General features: G+C 40.1%; 2 protein-coding genes across 3 annotated transcripts in view; one reads left to right on the top strand and one right to left on the bottom strand.

Moving 5' to 3' along the window:
- Nucleotides 1-14495, bottom strand: part of RSF1 (remodeling and spacing factor 1) — a 159223-nt gene extending 144728 nt beyond the window's left edge. For both annotated transcript variants that reach the window (XM_043580136.1, XM_043580137.1), the window contains exon 1: nucleotides 13942-14495. In XM_043580136.1, coding sequence (XP_043436071.1) covers nucleotides 13942-14128 — 187 coding nt within the window. In that variant the 5' untranslated portion in view covers nucleotides 14129-14495. The remainder of the gene's footprint in view (nucleotides 1-13941) is intronic.
- Nucleotides 14496-14557: 62 nt separating this feature from the next.
- Nucleotides 14558-27401, top strand: part of AAMDC (adipogenesis associated Mth938 domain containing) — a 30303-nt gene continuing 17459 nt past the window's right edge. The window contains exons 1-2 of the mRNA XM_043580139.1: nucleotides 14558-14675; nucleotides 21781-21930. Coding sequence (XP_043436074.1) covers nucleotides 21799-21930 — 132 coding nt within the window. The 5' untranslated portion in view covers nucleotides 14558-14675; nucleotides 21781-21798. The remainder of the gene's footprint in view (nucleotides 14676-21780; nucleotides 21931-27401) is intronic.

Raw genomic sequence — 27401 nt, 5'->3', positions numbered from 1 at the left:
TACTTTTTCTTCTCACTCCTCACAGCCACCACCCCAGTTCATATCTCACCAACAATATAGTAACAACCTATAGCTGAATTCTCCACCCTCAAGCTGCCCAATGCCTTTCCAACAAGTCAAAAAATTTTAGTTTTAGAAATAAGAATTTCAGGTCACCCCTGGTGAAGACATGAAACAATTCAGAAAAATGGGGCTGGGGATTTAAAAAAAAATTTTTTTTTTAATGTTTATTTATTTTTGAGAGGGAGAGAGACAGAATGCGAGTAGGGGAGTAACAGAGAGAGAGGGAGACACAGAATCCAAAGCAGGCTCCAGGTTCTGAGCTGTCAGCACAGAGGCCATTGTGGGGCTCGAACTCACAAATCACAAGATCATGACCTGAGCTGAAGTTGGACGCTTAACCGACAGAGCCATCCAGGTGCCCCTTTAATTTTTTTTAGTGTTTGTTTATTTTTGAAAGAGAGAGGCAGAGTGTGAGCAAGGGTAGGGCAGAGAGAGAGGGAGACACAGAATTCCAAGCAGCTCCAGGCTCTGAGCTCAGCACAGAGCCCGACGTGGGGCTCGAACTCATGGACCGCAAGATCATGAGCTGAGCCAAAGTCGGATGCTTAACCAACTGAGCCTCCCACCAGGCGCCCCTTAATTTGAAAAAGTCAACAGCAGAAAAGTAATAATGACTTTTCCCTGAGCTATCTTGGGAAAGAGAAAAGAAAAACTGGATCTTAAAACTATCTTCTAAGTTTCCTATAAAAAGTAGTAAGAAGATAGAGATTAACACATATGTTCTGGCATGCAGTAAAGACATGGTACAACCATGTAATCCAAGAAAAAAACTGGGAGATTATACAAAGATTTGCCACTTTAGGATTCTAAGGTACTATTATAAACCAAGATGGAGAGGGTCTGGGAGGAAACAACAGAGGAAGGGAGGAAAGGAAGAGAAGAGAAGAGAAAGGAAAGGAAAGGAAAGGAAAGGAAAGGAAAGGAAAGGAAAGGAAAGGAAAGGAAAGAAAAGGAAGGAAGGAATAGTCTATGGAGGGGGATTCAGTAGTATCTATCTTTACAAGAAATCCCCAAAAGGAAACAGTTACACCCTGACAAATCTCTAGTAAGCAAAAGATGAAAAGAACAACTAAAACACCCATTATTACTAATTTGAAATATGGGACATTTATTCATTCAACTAACATTTGAGCATCTCCTATATGCTAATTTCTATGATACAAACAAAGTATATAGGGCAAAATGAACTCTTTACAGAATTTAGTCAGTCAATGACAGGTTGCCTTTATTTAATGTGTTTTTTCCTTTAAATAAAGAAAAATATTGCTAAGGCATTTATAATTCAGTGTCCAAATCCAATTTTTTCACATGGTCTGAAGTTCGTGAACCACAAATCTTTTAGAAACCTAAGGCCTGAAATTAAGTTGCAACTTCCTGTACACACATTATTTCAGAATTCTATGGCTTTTCTTATGCTCTTCTCTACCTGAAATGCTTATCCATCTCCTATTCAACCATTTAAATTTCCACAATGACTACAGTGATGCTATGATAGTTACTGGGCAAAGGTAGGTACTCGCTCATTTATATTCCCAAAGTACCTCCTCTATTACAATAGTTAAACTTCTATATAATTGTTTGCATGACTAGATTCATACCAACATGATCATGCAAACATGACACAAACATATGCTGTCTACAAGACACACATTTTGGAATCAAAGACCCAAGAGGTTAAAAGGATGAAAATGAGGGGCGCCTGGTGGCTCAGTCAGTTGTAAGCATCCGATTTTAGCTCAGGTCATGATCTCATGGTTCATGAGTTTGAGCCCAGCATTGAGCTCTCTGCTCTCATCGCAGAAAGCATGCTTCAGATCCTCTGTTTTATTCTCTCTCTGCCCCTCACCCCCGCCCTTAAAAATAAGGAGACAAAACAAAACAAAAAAAATTTTTTAAAAGGGGAGCTCCTGGGTGGCTCAGTCCGTTAAGCATCTGTCTTAGGCTCAGGTCATATCTCACGGTTTATGGGTTCGAGCCCACATTGGGCTCTGTGCTGACAGCTCAGAGCCTGGAGCATGCTTTGGATTCTGTGTCTCCCTCTCTCTGCCCCTCCCCCGCTTGCATTGTTTCTCTCTCTCAAAAATAAACATTAAAAAAAAAGAGAGAGAGAGAGAAGTTCTTAGAAACTTAAGAAAAAAAAAAAAAAGGATGAAGAAGATACATCATGCAAAGCAGTAACCAGAAGACAGCCCAAGTGGCTCTACTAATACCAGACAAACCAGACTAAAAGACAGAATTTGAAGAAAAGTATCAGGCTAAATAAATGAAAACAGACATTCCTAGCTACACATTAGAATCACTGAAGCCAGGCCCCAAGCCCCAAGGACCCTGACTTTATTGGAGTGTGGTTAAGGCCTGGGCATCAGTATTTTTCAAAAGGATTCCCCAGATGATTCTAATGGGCAGCCAGAAATAGTTAATTAAATCACCTGATTATAATAAAGGTTGAAAACCACTGAGCTAAAAGGAAAATAAATAAGACCGCTTCTTTAATTAGGGTAAATGGAAGTCATAACAGTAGGAGAACGAACCCTGGAGTCTTTTGATGACACACTGCACAAAACGTTACAGCTATGGGAGATGGATTGTTGATTCAAAAAGATTCAAGAAGAGAATAATTTCCAAATCAGAGAAAGACTAGAGTTGTCCTCCGCAAGACAAACAGGTGTTTGTGTTTGAGGCATTCAACTGTACCTAGGAATTTGTATTTCTTTTAATATATTTCAGTATCCCATTAGAACACTGTATCTTTTATAATAATGCTTATACTAATAAAATTGGTACTTTTAAAAGTAAAAAAGCATAAATGAGTAGAAAAGCACGCTATGACTCAGAAGCCTAACTATTCAAATCACTACTCAGTGTTCAGACCAAGACCATGGTACTGAAGATCACATTACAATTCTAAGATTGTACCTGAGGGGACAGACAGTATAATGGTAAAGAACTAGGGCTCTGAAGCCAGATTTACTCAGTTTTAAATTCCTACAACAATATGAACTACCTTTGTATCAAACGTTCCTCCATTTTAATAATGTGTGACTTCAGGCAAGTTACTTTACCTCTCTAATACTCAGTTACGTTACCCGTAAAGAGTAAATACCAACTGTACAACAGAGTGGTTGTGAGAATTAAATAATCTTGGTAGAAGACTTCACTATAGAGCCTGGCTCAACAGTAAGCTCTAATAACTGTAAAATTATTAATAAAGGCATTTATTTAACCTAGAAAATTGTGGTAGAGCACGTACACTCCAAAGCCCCTCATTTTTGCATTTTTATAATTTATTTTTGTTTTATAAAAGATGGAGAAGATAATTTAGGTTGGAAAGGGAGGTCAAAAATATGGGAAAAGTAAAGAAAAAGGATGAGACACAGTTATCATGATGAATCAAACCAGATAAGCATACAAGATAGAGGACTATAAAATGATAAGGCCATGAAAGTAAAAAGACAAGGACAAAACAGTAGATCAGAGTGAAAATTTAAAGGACAAAAAAAATCTCTAAAATGAGGAATGTTATGGAATGTCTGTGTTCAGATGTTCAAGTTAGCAGTACTGGAGATGGCTTCTCCATGATTCTAATAAAGTAAAGCTTGACAGGAATTTAATGGGAATATAAATTAAACTCCACTTATTTCTTATTAGGCAAAGTTCTCCAGTGTGTTACGATTTTGCTATACTCCAAAACTCCAAACACCAAAAGCAAGCTACAATATGGGATAAAACACTCTTTTTCCTTGAAAGATTTTTAACGTGTAGACACTGAGGAAATAGCAATTATACTTATTTGTAGTCAACTGTGAGGATGCTCAGGACAAAAGGACCAGGAGAAGTATCAGAATTCCTGGACATATCCAGCATTCTAAGCGCTAAAGCTTTATAAACCAACATTCTGCACTTTTCCTGTGAAACTGACTGATGCTCAAGCATGTAATTCCACCCACTACTAAGTAGGTTATTCTTTAGTATGTTCTCCTCAACCCTCTGTCCCCTGAATAACCCAAGTAAATATTTTTAAGTTCTACTTTCAATAAATACATCCTTTTTCATCTAAGTAGATGGCATCACCATTTTCCCAACCTTATCCTCACCAAGGCCTGGGGATGCTGCCTCCAAATGAGATCTTAAACCAGTCCACCTGGATGAGACTTTGAGGCCATTCTAACAGCAATATTACAACTCTTACCATTACTGCCAATTACTATGTCACTTGGCCCCCATCCCAGCCTTGCCATATGACAATTAGACAGAGGAAGCCATGGCTATCTTTGGAAAAAATTAGTTCAATGTAATATCATCATTCTGTTAACAGAAAAGATTTAAAATACTTACCTAACCTAAAAAGAGTAACAGTTAAAGAGTTGTGTGTAAAATTAGATAATGAGAAAACTCAAACCCACAATCATCTTTCTTTCTTCACTAGAATAGGGATCAACAAATTTCTTTTTTATTCTGTGAAGGGCCAGATAACACTTTAGTTTGTGCAAGCTTTATGTTCTTTGCCACAATCACTTGCCTCTGCCACTTTAGTGTGAAAGCAGCCACAATTTTGTAAACAAATAAGCATGGATGTGCACCCATAAAGCTTTATTTACAAAAACAGACAATGGGCCAGATTTGGCCTACAAGCTATACTTTACTCACCTTGCATTAGACTATCACAGACTAGGGTGACCAGGTTTTAACTAGGTTTTAACTAATTACATGCATTCATTTTATTTTTTTAAATATATTTAGATATTTTAATTTTTAATTTTTTTTCAACGTTTTTTATTTATTTTTGGGACAGAGAGAGACAGAGCATGAACGGGGGAGGGGCAGAGAGAGAGGGAGACACAGAATTGGAAACAGGCTCCAGGCTCCGAGCCATCAGCCCAGAGCCTGACGCGGGGCTCGAACTCACGGACCGCGAGATCGTGACCTGGCTGATGTCGGACGCTTAACCGACTGCGCCACCCAGGCGCCCCTAATTTTTAATTTTTTTAATGTTTATTTATTTTTGAGGCAGAGACAGAGCATGAACGGGAGAGGGGCAGAGAGAGGAGACACAGAATCTGAAGCAGGCCTGAGGCTGAGTTATCAGCAGAGCCCGACAAGGGTCTCAAACTCAAGGACTGCAAGATCATGACCTGAGCCGAACTCGGACGCTTAACCTACTGAACCACCTAGGGACCCCATATATTTAGATTTTTTTAAAGTTTATTTATTTATTATGGGAGAGAGACTCAGAGAGCATGAGTGGGGGAGGGACAGAGAAAGGGGGGGGGGGGAGAGAATCCCAAGCAGACTCTGCACTGTCAGTCTAGAGCCCAATGTAGGGCTCAAACTCATGAACCAAACTGTGAGATCATGACCTCAGCTGAAGTAAAGAGTTGTACACTTAACCAACTGAGCCACCCAGGCACCCCCATGCATTCATTTTAAATACAATATTACATCTAATGGAACAAGACATGAAATCTGGTTAGAGTGCTAGTGCTAACCAATATGTCAATTACTTCCGACTAGGAATGGAAAGAATCTCATTCTCATATGTTGGCAAATGTTTATATAAGAGTTAATTCTAAAAAAGTTTTAGAACAGAACATGGTCCTATAATGAGTTGGGAAATAATTATTCATTTCATAAATATTTATTCCTGCCCTCAAGGAGCTTGCAGTCTTGTAGGCGAGGCTGTAAGTGCACAGAAGTTTTATAGGTATTGCTCTATAAAATCTACAAAAGAATTCACATGGGGTGAGGAGGTGGAAGTGGTTAATTTAATTTGAGAGAGAGAGAAAGCAGGAAAAATTTCACAGATCACCTGGTGATTAATGATTGGTAGGAGTACAGTGAGCAGACAAAGGAAGATGGGGAATACTCAACTCATGCAGAAGACTTTTTAAAAACTTTTTTAAAAAGATATGATTTACATATAACATTATATTAGTTTCAGGTATACAATGTGATTCAATATTTGTATATACTGCAAAATGATCATTGCAACAAACCTAGTTAAGACTCATCAATGCACACAGTTTCAAATTTTTTTCTTTGATGAGAAATTTTGTGATCTACTCTCTTAGCAACTCTCCAATATACCATACAGTATTATTACATATAGTCAACATACTCTGCATTACATCCCCATGACTTATTTATTTTATAATTGGAAGTTGACCAATTTTGACCACCTTCACCCATTTCACTTCTTGATAAAAGACTACTTTTAAATAATGTTTTTGTTATTACCAAAGAAGTACATAATCATTATATGGAATGTGAAAAGAAAAAAAAAGAAAAAATAAAAATCTATAATCCTATTACTTAGAAAATGATTAAGATAAACATGTACAAATATAGGCAAAAAGGCATAGTACAGACACAGAGCTAAACAAATTATAAAACAAGTTCGCTAAAATATACATCATTACCAAGTGCACATATTACTTGTCCATATATTTTTTAAAAAACCCAACTTATTGGGGTGCCTGGGTGGCTCAGTCAGTTAAGCCTCTGACTCTGGATTTTGGTTCAGGTCATGATCTCACAGTTCATGAAATTTCTCTCCCTCTCTCTCTGCCCCTCCCCCACTCACAAGTGTGAGTGACTCTCTCAAAATAAATAAACTTAAAAAGAATATTAAAAAAAAAACCTATTGTTTCACTGTCTATTTTTGCTGGTAAACTGTAACCTCCATAAAAACAAGGATCTTATCTTTTTCATTAATGTATCCCCAGAATATAAATGTGCCTGGTACATAGTAGGTAATCAATTAACATTTGTTGAAAGAACAAATCCTTTTTAAAATGAAGCCCCAGATTACTCTCTCAAGCAATATTTGATACTGTAAAAACTCTAACACACACACAAAAAATAGAAAACACCCTGATACCCTTTATAATGTGATCCACCATACAGAAAAACAAAACAAAAAGTACCAAGGCATAATATTTTAAGACTCTATCCATGAAAAGAGAGACAAAGAAAATTTTCTTAAATCAGGAACACACATAAATATCTCCCTTACTGAATATATGGCTCAGGTTAAAACGTACTTTGGGTCTGAGTTGTTCTTACTTTTCCACACTGCATTAAATTGTCATAGACATATTTTTAGTCTACTAATTTAGAGACTAGAATTCATAGACTATTACTCCACTTGCTAAAAACTCAGAGAAAAAATTTAGCCTTTGAATGGTAATTGTAAGTCCAACTCAACTGAGCTACTTCTTACTGGATTAGAAAATCCTTAACAGAAAGCCCATGTTTAATTACTGTTTTTTTAATTAGTGTTTTTTAAAAATAATCCACACCATGTTCACTATACTTAGCATATAGCAGATATTCAATACATATATTAATAGCTAAATGCTTACCTTTCAAACAGAGATTTTAAAACACAGATAAATTTCAAAAGAAATTTCTCAGCAATTAAAAAACAAGCAAGTCAGTCTGTACTAACAAGCCCAACTTAGCCAGAAAAATCCTCTGTCCCTATCATCTCCAGTACTGGGACAAGCCAGGAACCTCCACAACTTTTGGATACCTCAACTCTGTGACATACCAAAAATGATGGAGAATATACTTCTCTCTTTCCTTCTAATAAATGTCTAAAGAACATTTCTTTATTCAAAAGTGGAAGAGCCAAACCAGAGCCATTTTCAACCAAAACAGGTTCCGATTCCAGCGATGCTACCACCAATGGTCTACTACTGCTGACCCATGCAACTTTTGGCACGTGCATCTGATGAGATCTTTTGCTTAAAGCAATAGATGGTGGCTCCAGTTATGGTAAAGTCGTATTTCTACTTTGTATAGTTCATCTAAAAACAACTGTCACACAATTCAATTAGCACTAGTAGGAGTTACAGTCACAATCCAGTTGTATATAAAAGGTATATTCTTTTGTACTTAACATTTGACTGTAAAAGCTGTATGAAGAATCATTTAAAAATGCAAAAAAAAAAAAAAAAAACAAAAAAACAAACTGAATCTAAAACTGCCCTAGTCGGGCGCCTGGGTGGGTCAGTCAGTTAAGCATCTGACTTCGGCTCAGGTCACGATCTCAAGGTTTATGAGTTCAAGCCCTGAATGGGGCTCTCTGCTGTCAGTGCAGACAGAGCCCACTTTAAATCTTCTTTCTCCCTCTCTCTCTCTCTGCCCCCCCCCTCAAAAATAAGCATTAAAAATAAAATAAAATGGCTCTTGTAACATAAAAATCTCAAAAAAATCAAACCAAAAACAAATGATCCAACTTACTTAATACCATACAAATAACTCAGTCAACCACAGAACTATGGGAATCATAACACATTACCCACATATACTTTAATAGACTGATATTAAATATATATAACTTTTCAACCAATACATATACAAAAACTATCCTTAAAGAATGAAAAAGTACATTTTCCTCTTCAAAAAGAATGTCCTCTGAAGGAGAGGAAAGACACTTGGGAGCCTTGAGTGTTGGTAATCCCACAAAGTCAATGTCCACTTTTACTTGTATCCATACCTCCTGATAATCCCCTTTCAGTCAGGAGGAAGCTAGGGATGTCCATATAGAGCACAGAATTAGGAGGGCAAAAGTAGATTGTGAGGGTATGGGGATAAAACAACACCTTCAGGGATACCTGGTTGACTGAGTTGGTTGGTGGAGCATGCAATGCTTGGTCTTGCAGTTATGAGTTCAGGGCCCAAGTTGAGTATAGAGATTACTTAAAAAAATAAATTAAAAAAAAAAAAAATGGGCACCTGGGTGGCTCAGTTGGTTAAGCACTGACTTCAGCTCAGGTCACGATCTCACATTTCATTGAGTCCGAGCCCCACACTGGGCTAACACACAGCGCAGTCTGCTTGGGATTCTCTCTCTCCCTCTCTCTCTGCCACTACCCCACTTGCACTCTCTCCCAGTCTCTCAAAAATAAATAAATAAACTTTAAAAACACACATGGGGTGGGGTACCTGGGTGGCTCAGACAGTTGAGCATCCAACTTCAGCTCAGGTCATTATCTCACAGTTCATGAGTTCACGCCCCACATCAGGCTCACTGTCAGCCTGTCAGCGCAGAGACGGCTTTGGACCCTCTGTCCCCCTCTCTGCCCCTCCCCCACTTGCACTCTCCCTAATATTAAACACACACACACACACACACACACACAGTACCTGGATGGCTCAGTCAATTAAGCCTCTGACTTTGGCTCAGGTGATGATCTCATGGTTCATGAGTTTGAGCCTCACGATGGGCTCTGGGCTGACAGCCAGGAGCCTGGAACCTGCTTCTAATTCTCCATCTCCCCCTTCCTGACCCTGCCCTGCTTGCACGCACACGTGCTCTCTCTCTCAAAAATAAAATAAACATTTAAACACACACACACATCCCTTCAGTTAGTACACCCTTTTCCTATTCTAACTAACATCAACGAGAAATCTAAATTTTTCTCCCCACAGTTTCAACCTACAGGTGGACTTTTTTTTTTTTTTTAAGTTTATTTATTTTTGAGAGAAGGAGACACAGAGTGCAAGCAGGGGAGGGACAGAGAAGAGTGGGAGACACAGATCCGAAACAGGCTCCAGGCACTGAGCTGTCAGCACAGAGCCTGATGCGGTGCTCAAACCCAGGAACCATGAGATCATGACCTGAGCAGAGGCTGGATGCTTAACCTACTGAGACACCCAGGCGTCCCTGAACTTTTTTTTTTTTTTTAATTTTTTTTTTCAACGTTTTTTATTTATTTTTGGGACAGAGAGAGACAGAGCATGAACGGGGGAGGGGCAGAGAGAGAGGGAGACACAGAATCAGAAACAGGCTGCAGGCTCCGAGCCATCAGCCCAGAGCCCGACGCGGGGCTCGAACCCCCGGACCGCGAGATCGTGACCTGGCTGAAGTCGGACGCTTAACCGACTGCGCCACCCAGGCGCCCCCCTGAACTTTTAACAGAATAGTCTGAAGAGCACCAATGGTTGGCTATATACACGTGAAATCAATCTGAGCTCCTTGGTTTTCTTCCTGCAAAATAAAGTCAAAATGGATATAGTACTCCTTCCTAGCCCCCAAACTCAATGAAAGTCTCTAGAGCACAGGTTCCCAAGCTCTCTAGGTTCATGACACCCTCGGTATTTCACTAATTTTTTTCACAGCAACACTAAACCAAGAAATACTAACAGTTCCACTTACCAAGTTGTTAGCAGCAATTTGAAAAACTAATCTACTTTAGCTGAAAAAAATTTTTTTACTTCATTCCAAAATAATCACACTTACTTACACAATGCATATTATGGTTGGGCAATGAACAACTTCTTAAACCTTGGAATCAAATCGGACACTGCTATCCTGATTTCCTATTCCTCACTGATTTTCATGCAGTATTTACATTTTGTCACAGCAACCCCCCAAAACCCAACTTTACAAAGATACATCACCCAAAGGAATATAGCATAATCTAATGTTCAAATCAGGAGTTATGTCAAGTAGTAGTTTACCTGGCAACCAACAGATGTCAAATACTGCTGCATCTTCCTTGAAAATTTAAACTACCACATGGTGCCTCTGTAAATTGGTGGCAATACCCTGGAGTATTTTAGTGCAATCTGGGAAATATGGCCCTATGGCAAGGTATTCTGTAATCTTCTGGCTTTGGACTCAGATCTAGGTTAGAAATCAGATTCTACCAATAACTATATAATCTTGGGCACTGGGCAGTTGAATCAAACTCCTGAACCTTAGTTCTATGCCTGCCCAACAGGAGTAATAGTACTAACCTCAGAGAATAGTTGTGAGGAATGAGATGATGTCTGCACATAGTAAATGCTCAATAAATGCTACTTATTATTATATCATTCCAACTTAAACCAAATTTAATCATTAACTCTCTGGAGGATAAAGGAAGCTTTCTAAACTAAAGCCACAATGTCAAATAAAAACTTAAGAACAAATTTTCCAGGAAAAGACCATAAAGTGCTTAAACAAGGACAATATAGAGAACTACAAACTCCTCCAAAGGATGTCATCACGTTGCTATACCTATCACAAAAAATGATGAGGTGAAAAGTCTTAAACTGGCAACTCAAAAGAATATACTTTCAAAAGCACCTTTTAAAGGATAAGCACACTAGAAAAAACAAAGAATTTTATAAACTAGGATTCTTTATGTAACATTAAGAATGGTCTTTTAAAAATAGTTAAATTTTACACACAGCAAAACTCATTTGATTATAACAAAGACTTTTCCCCAAGAGTATAATAGCTCACACCCCTATTCTCACAACGTACTAGAATTTAACATTTTAATTCCAAATACACTTGTAGATCTTCTCTCTCATAAACATCTTTAATAAAATTTGTAATAGAAGAATACTTCAAGCGCTTAGTTTATGAAAGGATTTTTGAAATATTTCATTTGATCCTGAGATAAGTATCTCTATTTACTGAAGAGACGAGGTCCATCAAAATTAAGCAATTTGCCCTACAACTTATATATTACTGTTCAGTGCGAAAACCCATGTCTTTTAACTTTTTCTAGTATACCACAACTCCTTCATAAAAAGACTCAGTTCAAATCTTGTTAGTTTGGCCAGTGTTGTTTTATCCAACTGTTAGAAGTAGGTTAACCATCATCAAAGGCCTGAAAATCTTTTCCCTGCACAGTAATGGCATTTCACCTGCAAGACTTTTCATTTGCCAAGCATCTTGAACTATATAATATTAATTAATAATTATTCTTAGGTAACATTATGACAAGATCTATTATTACAGATGTAACTATACCAATGGTAATGAAGTGGCTGAGCCCACTGGCACAATTTCTCAGCCCAGAATATTTCTCATTTTTCATTTAGTACAAGGCCCATTGTTCAATTCTAGATAGAAAGGTAACATGAACTAGTAAACTGACCCTGATATTTTTTCTTCTATAACTAACAAGCCAAATGCAGTGGCCAAAATACTTAAAAGGAATGGAAGGCAAGCAAACTTGTATGCCACCCAGAATGCAATGCCATCACAGGTCTATGCCTGCCTTTCATCTTGGTCCAAGAAAATTCCAAAAAACAATCTGCCAGCAATTCTTTCCCCAAATTCCCAAATTTCTCCCAGATACATACATTACTATCATTTCCAACAGTATGCTAAAAGCAACTAAGGCATTCTATTTCAGTGACTACTTCTCTAAAACTTGAATATAAATACAATTTCATAATAAAATACCTATATTGGGAAGCTTAACTTCTAAAGAAATTCTGCAGGAAGTCTTTATACAATGTAACTTATCACACTCTTATTTCATACTACATAAACTACCTTTTTATATGCCAGAGTTTAAGGGTAAATTTGGGCAGGTAAGAAGGGATATGTGCCTGTACCATAAACGCTGTATTAATTTGAGTCTTTGGTAGTCATAACATCATTTTCTCTACAGCTAATATTTTGAAAAACTTCACACTCGGACCCTTCCTGGCAATGTAAATAAGATTGTTAGCAGAAACTTCTTCATTTCCATGGAGAATTGAAGAGCAACCTTGCTTTCTTAGAAAGGAAACAGCTATCTGTCTTATACAATACCCCGTCCACTTTAGCCACCTAATACGGACCAAAAAAAAAGGTCTGGAAAACGTCTCTTTTCCAGCCAAGGGCTGTTCCCAGATAAAGGCAATGCTTAGAATACAGAGAGAAAACAAAACAAAACAAAAAAACCTTCTTTGAGGGAAGAAATACGCCAAGGAAGGAGAGCCATGGATCAGAAATAAATAAGGGGTGAGTGTACGCGCTCAGTGTAAGGGCCGGAGGCAGCAGGCACAGAGCTAAGATGCTCCAGCGAAACAACCAGCAGCAGCAGCAGGAAGTTTCAATGGGGCCGGGCAGAGCATGCGCCCTGCACCCGCGCGGTGGCCTTATGTGGAAGGAGCACCACTTGCGAACACCAATAATAGACCAGCAGCACCAGAGAGAGAAACATGAGCAACAAGCACCTTCTTCAACTGTTTCCCCCTCCGTCTGAGCCCCTCCTCCAGCCTACATACTAACCACCCCACCCCACCCTGCAAATGGGAGGGCGACTTCTTCCCCTAAGCCCCGCTGCCAAGATGAAGGGGGAAGGGATTAGAAAAGTGGGGAGATGCTTTTCTATTATTTGGGGGGAGGTGGGGAGAAGGAGGAGGAAAACTATGGGGGAGGAAAAATTAACCCTCTAACCTCCAAAGTGGAGAGATGCTGCCGACTTCGACCCCCAAAGCGAGAATGGAGAAGGACCCTCTCCCATGGGGGAGGAGCAAACCTCCCTACTCTGAGGAAGGAGTTTTGGGGGTTAAACTGGCCCTCGAGGGGAAAGGAAGAGAGACGCGAGCCGACTCTCTCGGGGGAGTTCCCACTAGAGGGAGGGAGAGCTGAAGTGTCCGCTGGCCCCCGCCCACCCAGGTGGAGGGAGAGAAAGGGGCGCCCCGAGAAGATGAGCCCAGCCTCCCCCGAGATGGTCGGGTGGATGGTGGGAGGAGGGGAAGGAGCAAAGCAAGGGAGGAGGAGAAAAGCGCAAAGCTGGCCGGAACCTGCGCTCCCCTTCCCCCGCCACCCAGGGGGAGAAGGGGTGGAGGACCGGCCCCTGCCGCCGGGGAGCAGTCCCAGGGGCCGCCGATCAGCACAATGACCCCTCCACGCCCCCAGCCCACATCTAGCCCGCGACGCCCCCACCTCCGCTCGGCGCCAGGCCCGGTGGCCCTAGGGGGTCTCTGCCCCGCCTCCCCACTGCTCAAGACCCTGGGGGCTGGGCGGAGAGGCCAGGCCGGGCGGAGCTGCGCCCCAGGGGAAGGACAGAGCCGCGGAGGCCCGGGATATCCGTGAACAGCGGAGAGAAGGAGCGTGCCAGGGCCGCTTCCCGCCGGGCGTTCGGGCCCCTCGCTTACCTTCTCCACTGCCGACGTCCGGCGGCGGCGCCTGCAGCACCCGCTCCAGCTCAGGGAACGGCAACTCAGGCAGGTCGAGCAGCGGCCCGTAGCGCTCCAAGAAGGAGCAGACTACGGCGAAGTTGGGGCACGAACCCGGGCAGCCCGGAGGAGCCATCGCGGCCGCCGCTGCTGCCGCCGCCGCCATTTTGAACTGGAGGATGGAGGAGGAGGCGATGGGGGGGTGGAGGGAGTTAGGTGCCGAGGAATGGCAGGGCAGCTTTACAGACAACAGGAGGCGCTAGTGAGTAGGCTCTCCTGCGGATCCGAGCGTCTCAGGCACGGCGCCGCGATCCCACAATACAACGGCTGCTCGGAGCAGTCGAGAACCCAACCAGACGAGGGAAAGAGAGGCGCTCTGTGCCTTTCACTTTCCGCCCTCTTTCCGCCCCCTTCCCTCCCTCTTCCTCGCCCCTCCCACTTTGGGTTTGCCACAGCCTCGTGTGACAGGGGGAATGAAAACAAGGGAAGCGGGGCAGGGAGGAGGACTGGAAGCTTGAAGAGGCGGGACTTTTGAGGAGTGGTGGCCAATAGTCTTGGAGGGGGCGGGGCTTCTGGCGACGACTGGCTGAAAGGCTCTTTCGGGGCGGGGCGAGTGGGGGGAGCTCTTAGCCGAGAGGGCCTGAACCAACCAAGGTGAGAGGTAAAGCGCGGAGCGGTGTGGGATCGCAACTCTCGTGGAGAGAGAACGTTGGGTGAGTTTTGTGGGAGCTCCGGGATCTAAAACCCGGCCATCAGATGGTGGGGGAAGTTTAGGAGAGTGAATAAGCAGCAGAAAAAGAGGAGAATCGAAAAGCACGGTTCTGGGAGAAGGTTGGAAAGGGGAAAGGCTGAGAAGTGCTCTTAATTAGGGATTGAGGTGAGACCTTTATAAGAAGTGCCTGCGAAGCTTTGCTGAAGGGTATTGCTGTCTGCTGGGGCACAAGAATCGTAGCTATACTGAAAAACAGGGTCTGAGGGCTCTGGGGGACGAGGACCTGAGGGACGAGGACCTGAGGGAATGAGGCTCTGCAGGGATCACCTAGCTGAGGAATCGGGGCCCTGCAAGGAGATCAGGGTCTAGAAGGGACCAGGCTCTTCAGGCCGACCAAGGTGTGAGGGGACAGGGCCCTGCTGTGGTTGCCAGGGTGTGAGGGGAAGGGACTCTTGAGGCACAAAGATCTTATAGGGGACCAGGGTCAGTTGGTGGGCTAGGACTCCACTAAGAAAACGGACAGGATAGCGACTTGGTGCAAGAGCAAAAACTTTGTTAGAAGACAAGGTTCAGTTTCATTGGGGCAGCAGTGCTCATTCTCCCACAAAGAATCTCAGAAAACTATCAATCTTGCAAAGTAGAATGTGCAGCTTGGAATGTAACGGTGCGTTATGGTTAGGAGCCTGAGCTTTGGAAGTCAGTCAGACTTGGGTCCTAACAGAACTGCTTCAGGACATTACAGAAGATTCTTCATTTCTTTGAACCTCTGTGAAGTGGGGTTAATAAATGTACTTAAATGGTAGGATTTTACTAGGTATTCACAGTAAATTGACTAGCGCAATCCCTGGCACATTCACTAGAACTATTTTTAAAACATTAGTTGCTATTATTGAACAAAGGAATTTCTAAAATTTAGATTGAATTCAGCCATAATTTATATAGTCTACTACTTTGAGCCAGAATTTTCAGCGTGCATTTAAAACTTACATAGTACCTTTTTAAAAAGAATTTGAAACAAGGTATAATATAAACCGTGTAAAATAGGACAATTTATGATGAAAGGAAGATAAAGATATACAGTACAGGCAAATAATTATATTGGGAACAGAAAATGCTTACAATTATTGAATTTCTGTGTTTCTAGGGGGAAAAAAGCCCAGTGCTCTACATCATTCTCATTATCTAAAGAAAAATATTCATTTTTGTCAAGGGAGGAAAAATAAATCTAGATTGTAAGTTCAATGTGTAACCTACAATACTGACTCCTAATCCTGAGTAATACACAAACTCTTTTTAAAGGGAAAAATGTTTTTTTGAAATTTCTCAAATACTCTTGAAAATTACATTTTAAGAAATACTGCTGTGAAAAATTAAAGTCAACACAACAGTGTGACTATACTTTATGCCACTTAAGTATACACTTAAAAATTATTGAAAAGGGGGGTGCCTGGGTAGCTCAGTCCATTGAACATCTGACCTGATCTCAGCTGACTCTTTTTTTTTTCATCTTTTTTAATTTAAAGATTTTTTTTTTAAGTTTATTTATTTTGAAAGAAAGAGAGCGTGCAAATGGGGGGGAGGGGCCGGGGAGAGGCGGGGAGAGAGAGAGAATCCCAAGCAGGCTCCATACCATCAGTGTGGAGCCTGATGTGGGGCTCAAATTCACCAACCATGAGATCATGACCTGGGTTGAAACCAAGATGTTCAACCAACTGAGCCACTCAGGCTCCCCTTTTCAAAATTTTTTAAAGTTTATGTATGGGGGGGGGGGGGGAGAAGAGCGTTTGTGGGGGAGGGGCATAGAGAGAGGGAGAGAGAATCCCAAGCAGGTTCCACGCTGAGAGTCCAGAGATGGACACAGGGCTAGATCCCACGAACCACAAGCTCATGGCCTGAGCCAAAATAAAGAGCCGGAAACTCAACCTACTGAGCTACCAGCAACTCTCTCAGCTGACTCTTGATCTCAGCTCAGGTCAAGATCTCAGGGTGTGAGTTCAGGCCTCAAGTTGGACTCCATGCTGGGCTTATGAAGCCCACTTAAGAAAAAAAAATGGTTAAAGGGGTAAATTTTATTTTATGTATATTTTGCCACAATGAAAAAATAAAAACAAAAAAGAAAGTCTTACTTTAGGAAAACATTTATAGTTGTGACTTATCATAGCAAAAGAAAAGTTTTTACTTAATGTATAGTAAAATAGTTTTTTAAGTAATACTGCTTAAACACAAATTGAAATTAAAACATATTGGTAGAACTTTCAGATACATCTATGTATCTCTAGACCTGGGGATCTGAAGACCCCATTTTAAGAAAAATCTGACCTAGAACACATCTTTAACAACAGTTTTGCAGAAAGAGACAAAAATTTTGATAAGGTCATTACTTAATTGACCTTAAATAAAAAGTCCACTCCCATCTTGATGTAGCCAGTGCACATGCTGCCCTCATTATTTATTTTGAATATAGCCCTAGCCTATAGCAATATTTTTTAAACACTGGGTCATGACCCATAGTTTTAAAATCAATGTGGTGGATCAAGACCAGAATTACATTAAAAATGACAAAGAATAAAAATAGAACAGTGCTAAAAAAATAGAACAGAAAATAGTGTATCATCTATAGTAAGGATAAGTATATATTGCAAGAAATATTTATGAAATATGTATGTTTGCCAGCGTGTATTATGACATAAAATGTATTTGTTGCTGTGGTTTAGACAAAGAGTTTGAAACACATTCCCTTACCTTTACATGTGGAGGAAAATAAATGAATGAATGTCTGGATGAATGAACAAATGGGATCTTTATCACTTGATTATGACAAAGGAAATAGATATTATTGGGTAAAATTCCTGCTTTAATATCACACTCCTAGATGACATCTAAGCATGAATACAGTAGCTATCGTATATTTTTCATTCAGTAAAATTGTATATGTCAGGCACACCAATTTTCCAAGCACCAAGCAGAACTAGGTTGCAAAAGTATTTCTTTAGTACTCTTAAGATGATATTCGGATATCTGGGAAATCATTAAAATAAATTATGTCAAAATACTTTAATTTGGAAGTAAAAGACAAACAGGCTTAAACATAAAGGAAATTTATTACCTTACATAACTGAAAAGACCAGTGGTAGGTCATGCTTGAGGTATGGTCTAATCAGGTGGTAAGTCTGTTTCTCAGTATTTCTCTCTGTTTAGTCTTCCTATTCATGGGTTGAATTTTCAGACCGATTTCCCTCATAGTACTAGCAGTTTCAAGGTACTTTTCTATATTCTATACATCCCAGCCTCAATATCTCAGAAGCTCCCCAAAAAAGTCCCCAAACTGACACTGATTGGTCCATCTCTGCTCTCACATTCAACCATGAGCCAGTGTGCCCAGTGTAGAAAGTGAAAGTAGAATGTACTGAATGCATTAGCCTAGGTCAATGCTTCATTCCTACAGCAAGATATACAAAGGTCAGTGCTTCATTCCTAAAGCTAGAGGTTTATCAAAATCACATGGAATCAATACATCAAGAGCCCTAATACACAAGATGCAAAAACTGACAGAATTGGAAGGAGAAATAGAGGAATTCAACAATACTACTTGGAAACTTCAATTCTCTACTTTCTTTTTATTATTATTATTATTAAAGTTTATTTTTGAGAGAGAGATAGACAGACAGAACATGAATGGTGGAGGGGAAGAGAGAGGGAGATACAATTTGAAACAGGCTCCAGGCTCCAAGCCGTCAGCACAGACCCCAACATGGGGCTCGAAGTCATGAACTGCAAGATCATAACCTGAGCCGAAGTTGGACACTTAACCCACTGAGCCACCCAGGCGCCCCAATTCTCCACTTTCAGTAATGGTCATCTAGGACAACTGAGCAGACTGTAAACAAAGAAATTTGCTTGAAAAACACAACAAAATAACTAGATTTAACAAACATCTATGGATACTGCATAACAATAGCTGAATACACATTTTTCCCAAGTACACATGGAAAATTCTCCAAGACAAACCATGTGCTAGGGCATAAAAAAGAAGACTCAACAAATTTAAGCATGGTGAAATTATGCCAAACATGTTCTCCAAACATGGAATTTAGCCAGAATAAAAAACAGAAGAAAATTTGGAAAATTAATTTGTATATGGATGTTAAGTGACACACACCCAAATAACCAATTGTTCAAAGAAGAAATCATAAAATTAGAAAATACTTTAAGATAAATAAAAATGAAAACATAAAAAAAACAAAACTTAGGGGATACACCTAAAACACTACTTAAAGAGAAATACGCTATATGTAAATGCCTACTTTTAAGAAGAAGATTTCAGAAGCTCCTGGGTGGCTCAGTGGGTTATGAGTCAGGTCATAATCGACTTCAGCTCAGGTCATGATCTCTAGGTTCTTGCATTCGAGTCTTGCGTTGGGCTCTGTGCTGACAGCTCAGAGCCTGGAACCTACTTCAGATTCTGCATCTGTCTGTCTGTCTCTCTCTCTCTCTCTCTCTCCTCCTCCCCCCTCCCCTGCTCACGCTCTCTCTCTCAAAAAAATAAACATTAAAAAAAATTTTTTAAAGATTATTTCAAATCAATAACCTAAGTTTACATCTTTATAAAACTGGAAAACAGCAAACTAAACACAAAATAAATAGGAGGAAGGAAATGATAAAGATTAGCATAGATCTTCATGAAAGAGAGAATAGAAAAATAGAGAAAAGCAACAAATCCAAAAATTGATTCTTTGAAAATAACTACAAAATTGACAAGTCTTTAGCTAGACTGGCAAAGATGAAAACAGAAAAGTCAAGTAACTGAAATGAACAAGGGGACATAACTACAGTAATTTTTAAAAAGGATTATAAAGGAATATTATAAATAATTGTTTGCCAGCAAATTAGATAATCTAAGTGAAATGAATAGAACAATACAAACTAATGAAACTCAAAAAACAGTAGAAAATCTGAATGGAATTATAACTAGTAAAAAGATTGAATTAGGAATATGAACCCTACCACACCCCCCCAAAAAAGATCAAGAAAGACACCAAGAGTTCTAATGCACAAAGAAAAGGCCATGTGAAGACAAAGTAAGGAGAAACCCATCTGCAAGCCAGAAGAGAGGTGTCACCAGAAATCAACCCTGTTGGCACCTTGATCTTGGACTTCCAGCCTCCAGACTGAGAAAATAAATTTCTGTTTTTTAAGCCACTCAGTTTGTGGTATTTTGTTATGGAAGTTCTAGCCAACTAACACAGAAGTCTTTTTCAATACTCATAGCAATTCATTATACTTCCCTTATACCAATTTTCAAAAGTTACTTAATGTTTTTAATTTTTTTTTAATGCTTATTTATTCCTGAAAGACAGAGCATGAATGGGGGAGGGGCAGAGCGAGAGAGGGACACAGAATCTGAAGCAGGCCCCAGGCTCTGAGCCCTCGGCACAGAGCCCGATGCAGGGCTTGAACTCACAAGCCGCGAGATCATGACCTGACCCAAGTCAGATGCCCAACAGACTGAGCCACTCAGATGCTCCAAAACTGAATATTTTAGGATACATTCTTGGAAGCCTAGGTTCTGATGTTCCCCCTGCCCATTATTGTTCTTTGTACTTAGTCACTTGCTTAGACTAAATCTGTAAATTCTCTCATGCAATGTGTGGCCACTGAAATCTGTTTTTAATTTTTATTCATTTATTTTATTTTTTTAGTATATTTATTTTGAGAGAGAGAGAAAGAGAGAGAGGATCCCAAGCAGACTCCATGCTGCCAGTGCAGAGCCTGATGGGGGGTTTGAGCTCATGAACTGTGAGAACATGACCTGAGGGGAAACCAAGAGTCAGACACTTAACCGACTGAACCACCCAGACTCCCCTATTCATATTTTTTAAGCTTATTTATTTTTTTAGTAATCTCTGCACCCAATGTGGGGCTCGAACTCATGATCTCAAAATCAAGAATCGCATGCTCTTCCAATTGAACCAGCCAGGTGCTCCTTAATTTCTCTTCCTGTTTTTATTTTTAAGTTCGGCTTCCTACATGGCTTAGTATTCAGGCAAAGAAAGACTGTGTTCAAACAACTCAAGCCAGTAAGACTTTCACTCTACTGGTGGGTCAGTGTGTGCACTGGGGAGTACCTTCAATGTTCACGTTGTTTTCATGTCTCGCCTGGCTTTTACTTTATTCTAAGTGCTCTTGTGCTTTCTTGCTTCTTTATTTTGCATGTGCTTTTGGTTCCACTGGCCCAGAATGTTTGCATGATTTAGGCCTACTCAGTTTGTGTCTTTGATACACATACTCACAGCAATTGGTCCACTCCAGATATGTGGAGAGCTCATCAAGCCCCCTATAGCTATGTGAGCTCTGAGAAATTCCTGTTAAATCCCTGCCTACTCTGCAAATCCATCGCTTGCCCCAAACACTCACAATAGCAAGGAAGCAGAGCCACCTGCCATCCATGTTTGCTTGCTTGCCGCTGAGCTCACCAGTTTAGCTTCTAATGCTCTAAATCAATCAAGCCTCCTCTGGCCAAAGCAGCAAGACTGTTGTTGGTTTTCATGTTCTGCCTCAACCAAGGTGAACCTCTGTGCCAACAGAACTGATGTGGGGACATGACAGTAATCCCAGGCAGGAACAGCAAGCTATGTTATTGATCTCTGAAATACAGTGGCTTTCATAAATAAGCACTTTGCAGCTTGTAGTATGCCTTTATTATTATTTCTAGAGTGCCAAGTTATTCTTTTGAAAGACTTGTACAGCTTTATACTTACTTTTTGGGGAGAGGATGTGTCAACCTCCTTCATCATGCTGAAGTAAATCTTTTAATTTTATCTCTCAAAAAATATCGAGAATTCCACCCAGAGTCTTAGTAATGTAGTATCTAGTTTCCATGGTTAAATGATTCAGGATCCCAAGAATAACATTTTACTTTTGAGACCTCTAGAGAAGAAGTGACAACCACATAAATGACAAAGTTAACTCACAGCGGACCAAGGTTTCCTGTATTTTGTATATAGTATTTTAGAATACATTTTTGTATGTAGACTAGCTCCTGTGTTTTGGAGTTGTTTTCAACCTTACTTCATAACTTATTTGACATATTTTTCTTTTAATTTCAGAGTTCAGTTAAGTTCCTTATGTCCTCCCCTGAAATTGCTTCCCTATCATGGGGGCAAATGAAAGTACAAGGCTCTACTAAAACCTATAAGGACTGCAAAGTGTGGCCAGGGGGAAGTCGGGCTTGGGACTGGAGAGAAACAGGAACTGAGGTAAGCTATGAGTGTGTGGTTGACACTGCATGAGGCTGACCAAATGATTCCCAACCTCCTAAGCCATAATGACCAAGTGAAAAGTAACTATTCCTCTCTCTCTGTCTCTCCCTCTCCCTTTCCCTCTCCCTCTCCCTCGCCTTCTCCCTCCTCCTCTCACTTCCCCACCCAGAGATATAACTCAGGTACCATTAACTCACCCTTTTAAATTATGCAATTCAATGGACTTTCTTTTTTTTTTTTTAACGTGTATTTACTTTTGAGACAGAGAGAGACCGAGCATGAATGGGGGAGGGTCAGAGAGAGAGAGGGAGACACAGAATCTGAAACAGGCTCCAGGCTCTGAGCTGTCAGCACAGAGCCCGACGTGGGGCTCAAACTCACGAACCGTGAGATCATGACCTGAGCCAAAGTCAGACGCTTAACTGACTGAGCCACCCAGGCGCCCCTCAATGGACTTTCTATTGTCATACACTTGTACAGTACTTACCACTACTAATTCCAGAATATACTTACCACCCCAAAAGGAAACCTCATAACCATTAGCAGTCATTTCTCTTCCCTCCCCCCAACTCCTACAACTACTAATCTATTTTTTTTTGTTTTTAAGATTTTATTTTTTTAAGTAATCTCTACACCCAACTTGGGACTCAAACTCATGACCCCAAGATCAAGAGTCACATGCTCTACTGACTAAGCCAGCCAGGAGCCCGTAATCTACTTTCTGTTACTATAGATGTGCTTATTCTAGACTTTTCATGTGAACAAAATCATTCAATTCTCTTAGGTATATACCTAAGATTGGAAATGCTGGGTCATGTGACAACTCTATGTTTAATTTTTTGAGGAACTGCCAAATTGTTTTACAAAGATTTTAGGAATTATGAAGGTTCCAATTTTTCTAAATCTCTCCTGTTTTTTTTGTTGTTGTTTTTATTGTATCATCTGGGTGGGTGTGAAACATTATCTCCTGGTTTGAACTTGCATTTTCCTTGTATTGTACTTCCTACAGGATTCTCACTGTGCCATACCCAGGTAGAGTCTCCCAAGGCAGAGGTTGGGTGAAAGAAGGGAGCCCCTACCTCTCAACCACATTCACTTAGGACTTCTCGGCAACAGACAGCTGGGAGCAGGATGAGAAATACTCAAGTCCTGTTCCTCCCAGGAACAAAGCCTTCCAGCTGGTAGCTGAAAGGGGAAACAGCTCTGTGTTGTAGGTTGATGCAATCCAGTGGAGTATCCACCTCACTGGCTGGGAGTGGAGAAGCAGGCAGCAGTCTTCCTGAGAAACCATAGATATTCACCTTGCCTACCAAATATTTATAGAATTTCCTGAAGAGATGTTTCTTTTCTTTTTCTGTTTTTTTTGAGTTTATTTAGAGAGAGCAAGCGAGAGGGGGAGGGGCAGAGAGAGAACACGAGACAGGATCCCATGCAGGCTCCGTGCTGACAGTAAAGAGCCCAGTGTGGGACTCGAGCCCACAAACGGCGAGATCATAACCTGAGCTGAAGTTGGATGCTTAACTGACCGAGCCAAACAGGCACCTCAAAAGATGTTTCTTCATTTGCTGTTTGCTCTTAGAATCATTTCCAAAGGCTTTGAGTGGTATTCTTTTTTCCAATTTTTTTTTTTTGGCGGGGGGGGGTTAAAATTTGTCTTTTGTTTGTGTGTGTGTGTGTGTGTTTTAGTTTTTGTTTCCTTTTTTTTCTTAATTTTTTTTAACGTTTTATTTATTTTTGAGACAGAGAGAGACAGAGCATGAATGGGGGAGGGGCAGAGAGAGAGGGAGACACAGAATCGGAAGCAGGCACCAGGCTCTGAGCCATCAGCCCAGAGCCCGACGTGGGGCTCGAACTCACGGACCGCGAGATTGTGACCTGAGCTGAAGTCGGACGTTTAACCGACTGAGCCACCCAGGCGCCCCTAGTTTTTGTTTCCTTTAATAATTTTCATTTTGGAGGAGGTTATGGAGCTCCTCATACTGTAATGATGAAAGTTGATCCTTCAGTTTTAAAGGATAATTTTGCTTGATACATAATTCTTGATTAATAGTCTTTTTCTTGGGGTGTCTGTGTGGCTCAGTCAGTTAGGTGTCCAACTTGGGCTCAGGTCATGATCTCATGGTTCATGAGTTTGAGCTCCACGTCAGGCTCTATGCTGACAGCGCAGAGCCTGGAGCCTGCTCAGATTCTGTGTCTCCCTCTCCCTCTCCCTCTCTCTCTCTCTCTCTCTCGCTCTCTCTCTTTCTCTCTGGCCATTTCCTGCTCATGCTCTGTTTCTCTCTCTCTCAAAAATAAATAAACATTAAAAAAATTTTTGTTTAAGTCTTTTTCTTTTGGCCCTTTGTATATGTCATCCCACTTTTTTGGCTTCATTGTTTACTAATGGGAAACCCAACTGTTAAAGTTCTTCCTTGGACTTGACAGGTCATTCCTCTCTTGCTGCTTTCAAAATTCTTTGTCTTTTGTTTTTGACAGTTTCACTGTGATGTGTCTACATGTGGATCACTTTGAATTTATCTTATGTGGAATATATTGAGCTTTTTGGATATGTGCATTGTTGTTTTTGTCAAATTGGGAGGATTTTCAGTCATTCTTCAAATATCCCTTCTGCCCATTCTGTCTCTCCTCTCCTTTGATATCCATTATGAGTATATTGGTATTTTAGATGGTAGTCCCTCAGATGTCTGAGGCTTTGTTCATTTTCTTCATTCTATTCCCTTTTTTCTCACATTGGATAATCTAAATTAATGTATTTTTCACTTTTGCTGACTCTTACCTTCTGTTGAGCCTTTTTAGTGAAATTTTCACTTCAGTTATTATACTTTTCAACTCCACCATTTCTATTTTGTCCTTAAAAAATAATTTCTATCTCTTTATTGATATTCTCTAATTTTTAAGGTATTGTCCTTATACTTTCCTTTAGTTCTTTGAATATAGTTTCCTGAGATAATGATTTGACAGAGATTTCCTTATATGCCTGGAACCAGTAGGTATTCCAGTGTTTGCTGAGGGGCTCTGTTTGCAGTTTGCGGTATGTAGTCAACACTCAGCCAGGCAGTTTAAAATTATGCCTATTTAGGGGTGCCTGGGTGGCTCAGTTGGTTGAGCATCCGACTTCGGCTCAGGTCATGATCTTGCGGTCCATGAGTTCGAGCCCCACATCGGGCTCTGTGCTGACAGCTCAGAGCCTGGAGCCTGCTTTGGATTCTGTGTCCCCCTCTCTCTCTGCCCCTCTCCCATTCATGCTCCATCTCTCTCTAAAGTAAATAAACATTAAAAAAATAAAAAATAAAATAAATTAAATAAAATAAATAAAATAAAATTCTGCCTATTTCTTGCTTATGCTGAGTCTCAAGATTAGCCAGAGTGGTGTGTGTAGGGCCTTCTCATGTCATTCCTGAGCATATGCACAACCTGGACATGTGTATCACCATTTCAATACCAAGGTTCATATCAGAGTTTTTCAGAGCCCTCTATGGAGATCTCATTTCCCAGTTTTCCCTTTTGAGTTTTTTGGTTAACCTTGTTTGCCCTGCTATCTAATGCATCAGGCAGCTGCATTGTTAAACATTTATCTCTGACAGTTTTGGACAAACTTCTTTGAGGGGAAAAAGAGGTTTATACTGGCAAACTCCAAGTCAGATCAAATAAAGACAACCTATGAATTGGGTTTTCCAGAGAACCATCAGACGGGTCAAATAATAACAGTTTTTTAGGAGAGGAGATTTGAAGGAGTTTTATTCTATTATTCCATCTTGTGACTTCCAGGCTGGTAGTTTTCACTGTGATTGTGGGTTGTTGCTTTTCAAGGCTACCAGAGAACTAGGGAAGGAGAAAATTGGAATAGGGCAAGTTAAAATTGCACAAAGCTCACTTTTCAACTGTTTTTTTTAAATAAACACAGCCTGAATTTTTGGAGACCTTTGTTAACTTCCAGAGAACAGAGTAAGTTTATGTTTACACTTTTGCCAGTAGTCTCATTGCTTTTATGAAGAAGAGGATTTTCAGAGGTTCTTCACAACACTTTCACGGATGTCACTCAGAAGTAACTACTTTGGATTCATACTTGTGCAGTGGTGTGCTGGACATGGCTTTCACTGGCTTGTGAGAATTAATTGTTAAATTTTCAGGAATTTTGTAAGCCAGCTTTTTTTTTTTTAAGTTTATTTACTTATTTTGAGAGAGAGAGAGAACGGGAGGCGCAGAGAGAGAGAGAAGGAGAGAGAGAATCCCAAGCAGGCTCTGCACTGTCAGCATAGAGCCCAATATGGAGCTCAATCTCACAAACTGTGAGATCATGACCTGAGCCAAAACCAAGAGTTAGTTGGACGCTTAACCAGCTGAGCCACCCAGGTGCCCGTGCAAGCCAGTTTTTAGACACAGCCATTATTAAAAACTAAATTATATAAACTTAAATAAGGTTAAAACATAGGTAATACATATTTAAAATTCATTAATTCCTAATTATTTTACTACATTCTTTGCTCTTGAAGTTATTTACATCTGTTGTTATCTGTATGGTAAAAATACTATGTTATATATGCTACTGTATATCTCTTACTAACTCTGCATTGAGTGATGTCACATTGGTATCTTAAAGTCAAACATGGTGGGAGTGTTTACACCACAGAAATTGGAAAACACTACATATTGGGGCTTTTTTTTTTCTTTTGTCTTTTGAACTTTATGGCTTTTAAAAAATTTTTATGGGGGCACCTGGTTGGTTCAGTCGGTTAAGCATCTGACTCTTGGTTTCAGTTCAGGTCATGATCTCACAACTTGTCAGATTGAGCGCTGCATCGGGCTCAGTGCTGATGGTGCAGAGTCTGCTTGGGATTCTTTCTCTCCCTCCCTGCTCCTCCCCTGTTTGCATTCTCTAAATAAACAAACTTTTAAAAAAATAAAAAAATTTTTATGGCTTTAAAAACTGCATTATTAAACATAATAAGTTTAATTCATTGCAAATTATTACCCATATTATCCATTTAATTAAATGGGTAAATTAAATTACCATTCCAATTAAAAAAAATCTTAGAAATAGAGTATGATCCCTTTCCCTCCACCCATATCAAAGTATTTCCTTTACACTTTTCAAATATCTATCTGTATCCACAACCCATAATTTGTATTGTTGTTCATGTTCAAATTTTTATATTAATGGTATCATCTGTTGTCCACCTTTTTTTTTTTTTTTTGTATTGAGGTTTTATTCTGCTTTTGTGTCTCCCTTTTTTGGTAGCTGTACATTTTATTTCCATGTGCTTAATGGTTATCTTTAATATTGTAATATATTAGGTTGAACCATATGAGATTGATAATATTTTATAGATAAAGAGTTGAATATTAGGAATTTCATGTAGTTCATCCTAATAAAATCTAAACAAGTCTAAAATTAATTTTTATCTCTACTTCAGTAAAGTATCCTTGCTTCATCACTTCCCTTCCATCTTACACATTGTTATCCAATA

This window comes from Prionailurus bengalensis, chromosome D1 (genome assembly GCF_016509475.1).
Source record: "Prionailurus bengalensis isolate Pbe53 chromosome D1, Fcat_Pben_1.1_paternal_pri, whole genome shotgun sequence".
Classification (NCBI taxonomy): Eukaryota; Metazoa; Chordata; class Mammalia; order Carnivora; family Felidae; genus Prionailurus; species Prionailurus bengalensis.
This window is presented reverse-complemented; position numbering and strand designations above follow the sequence as displayed.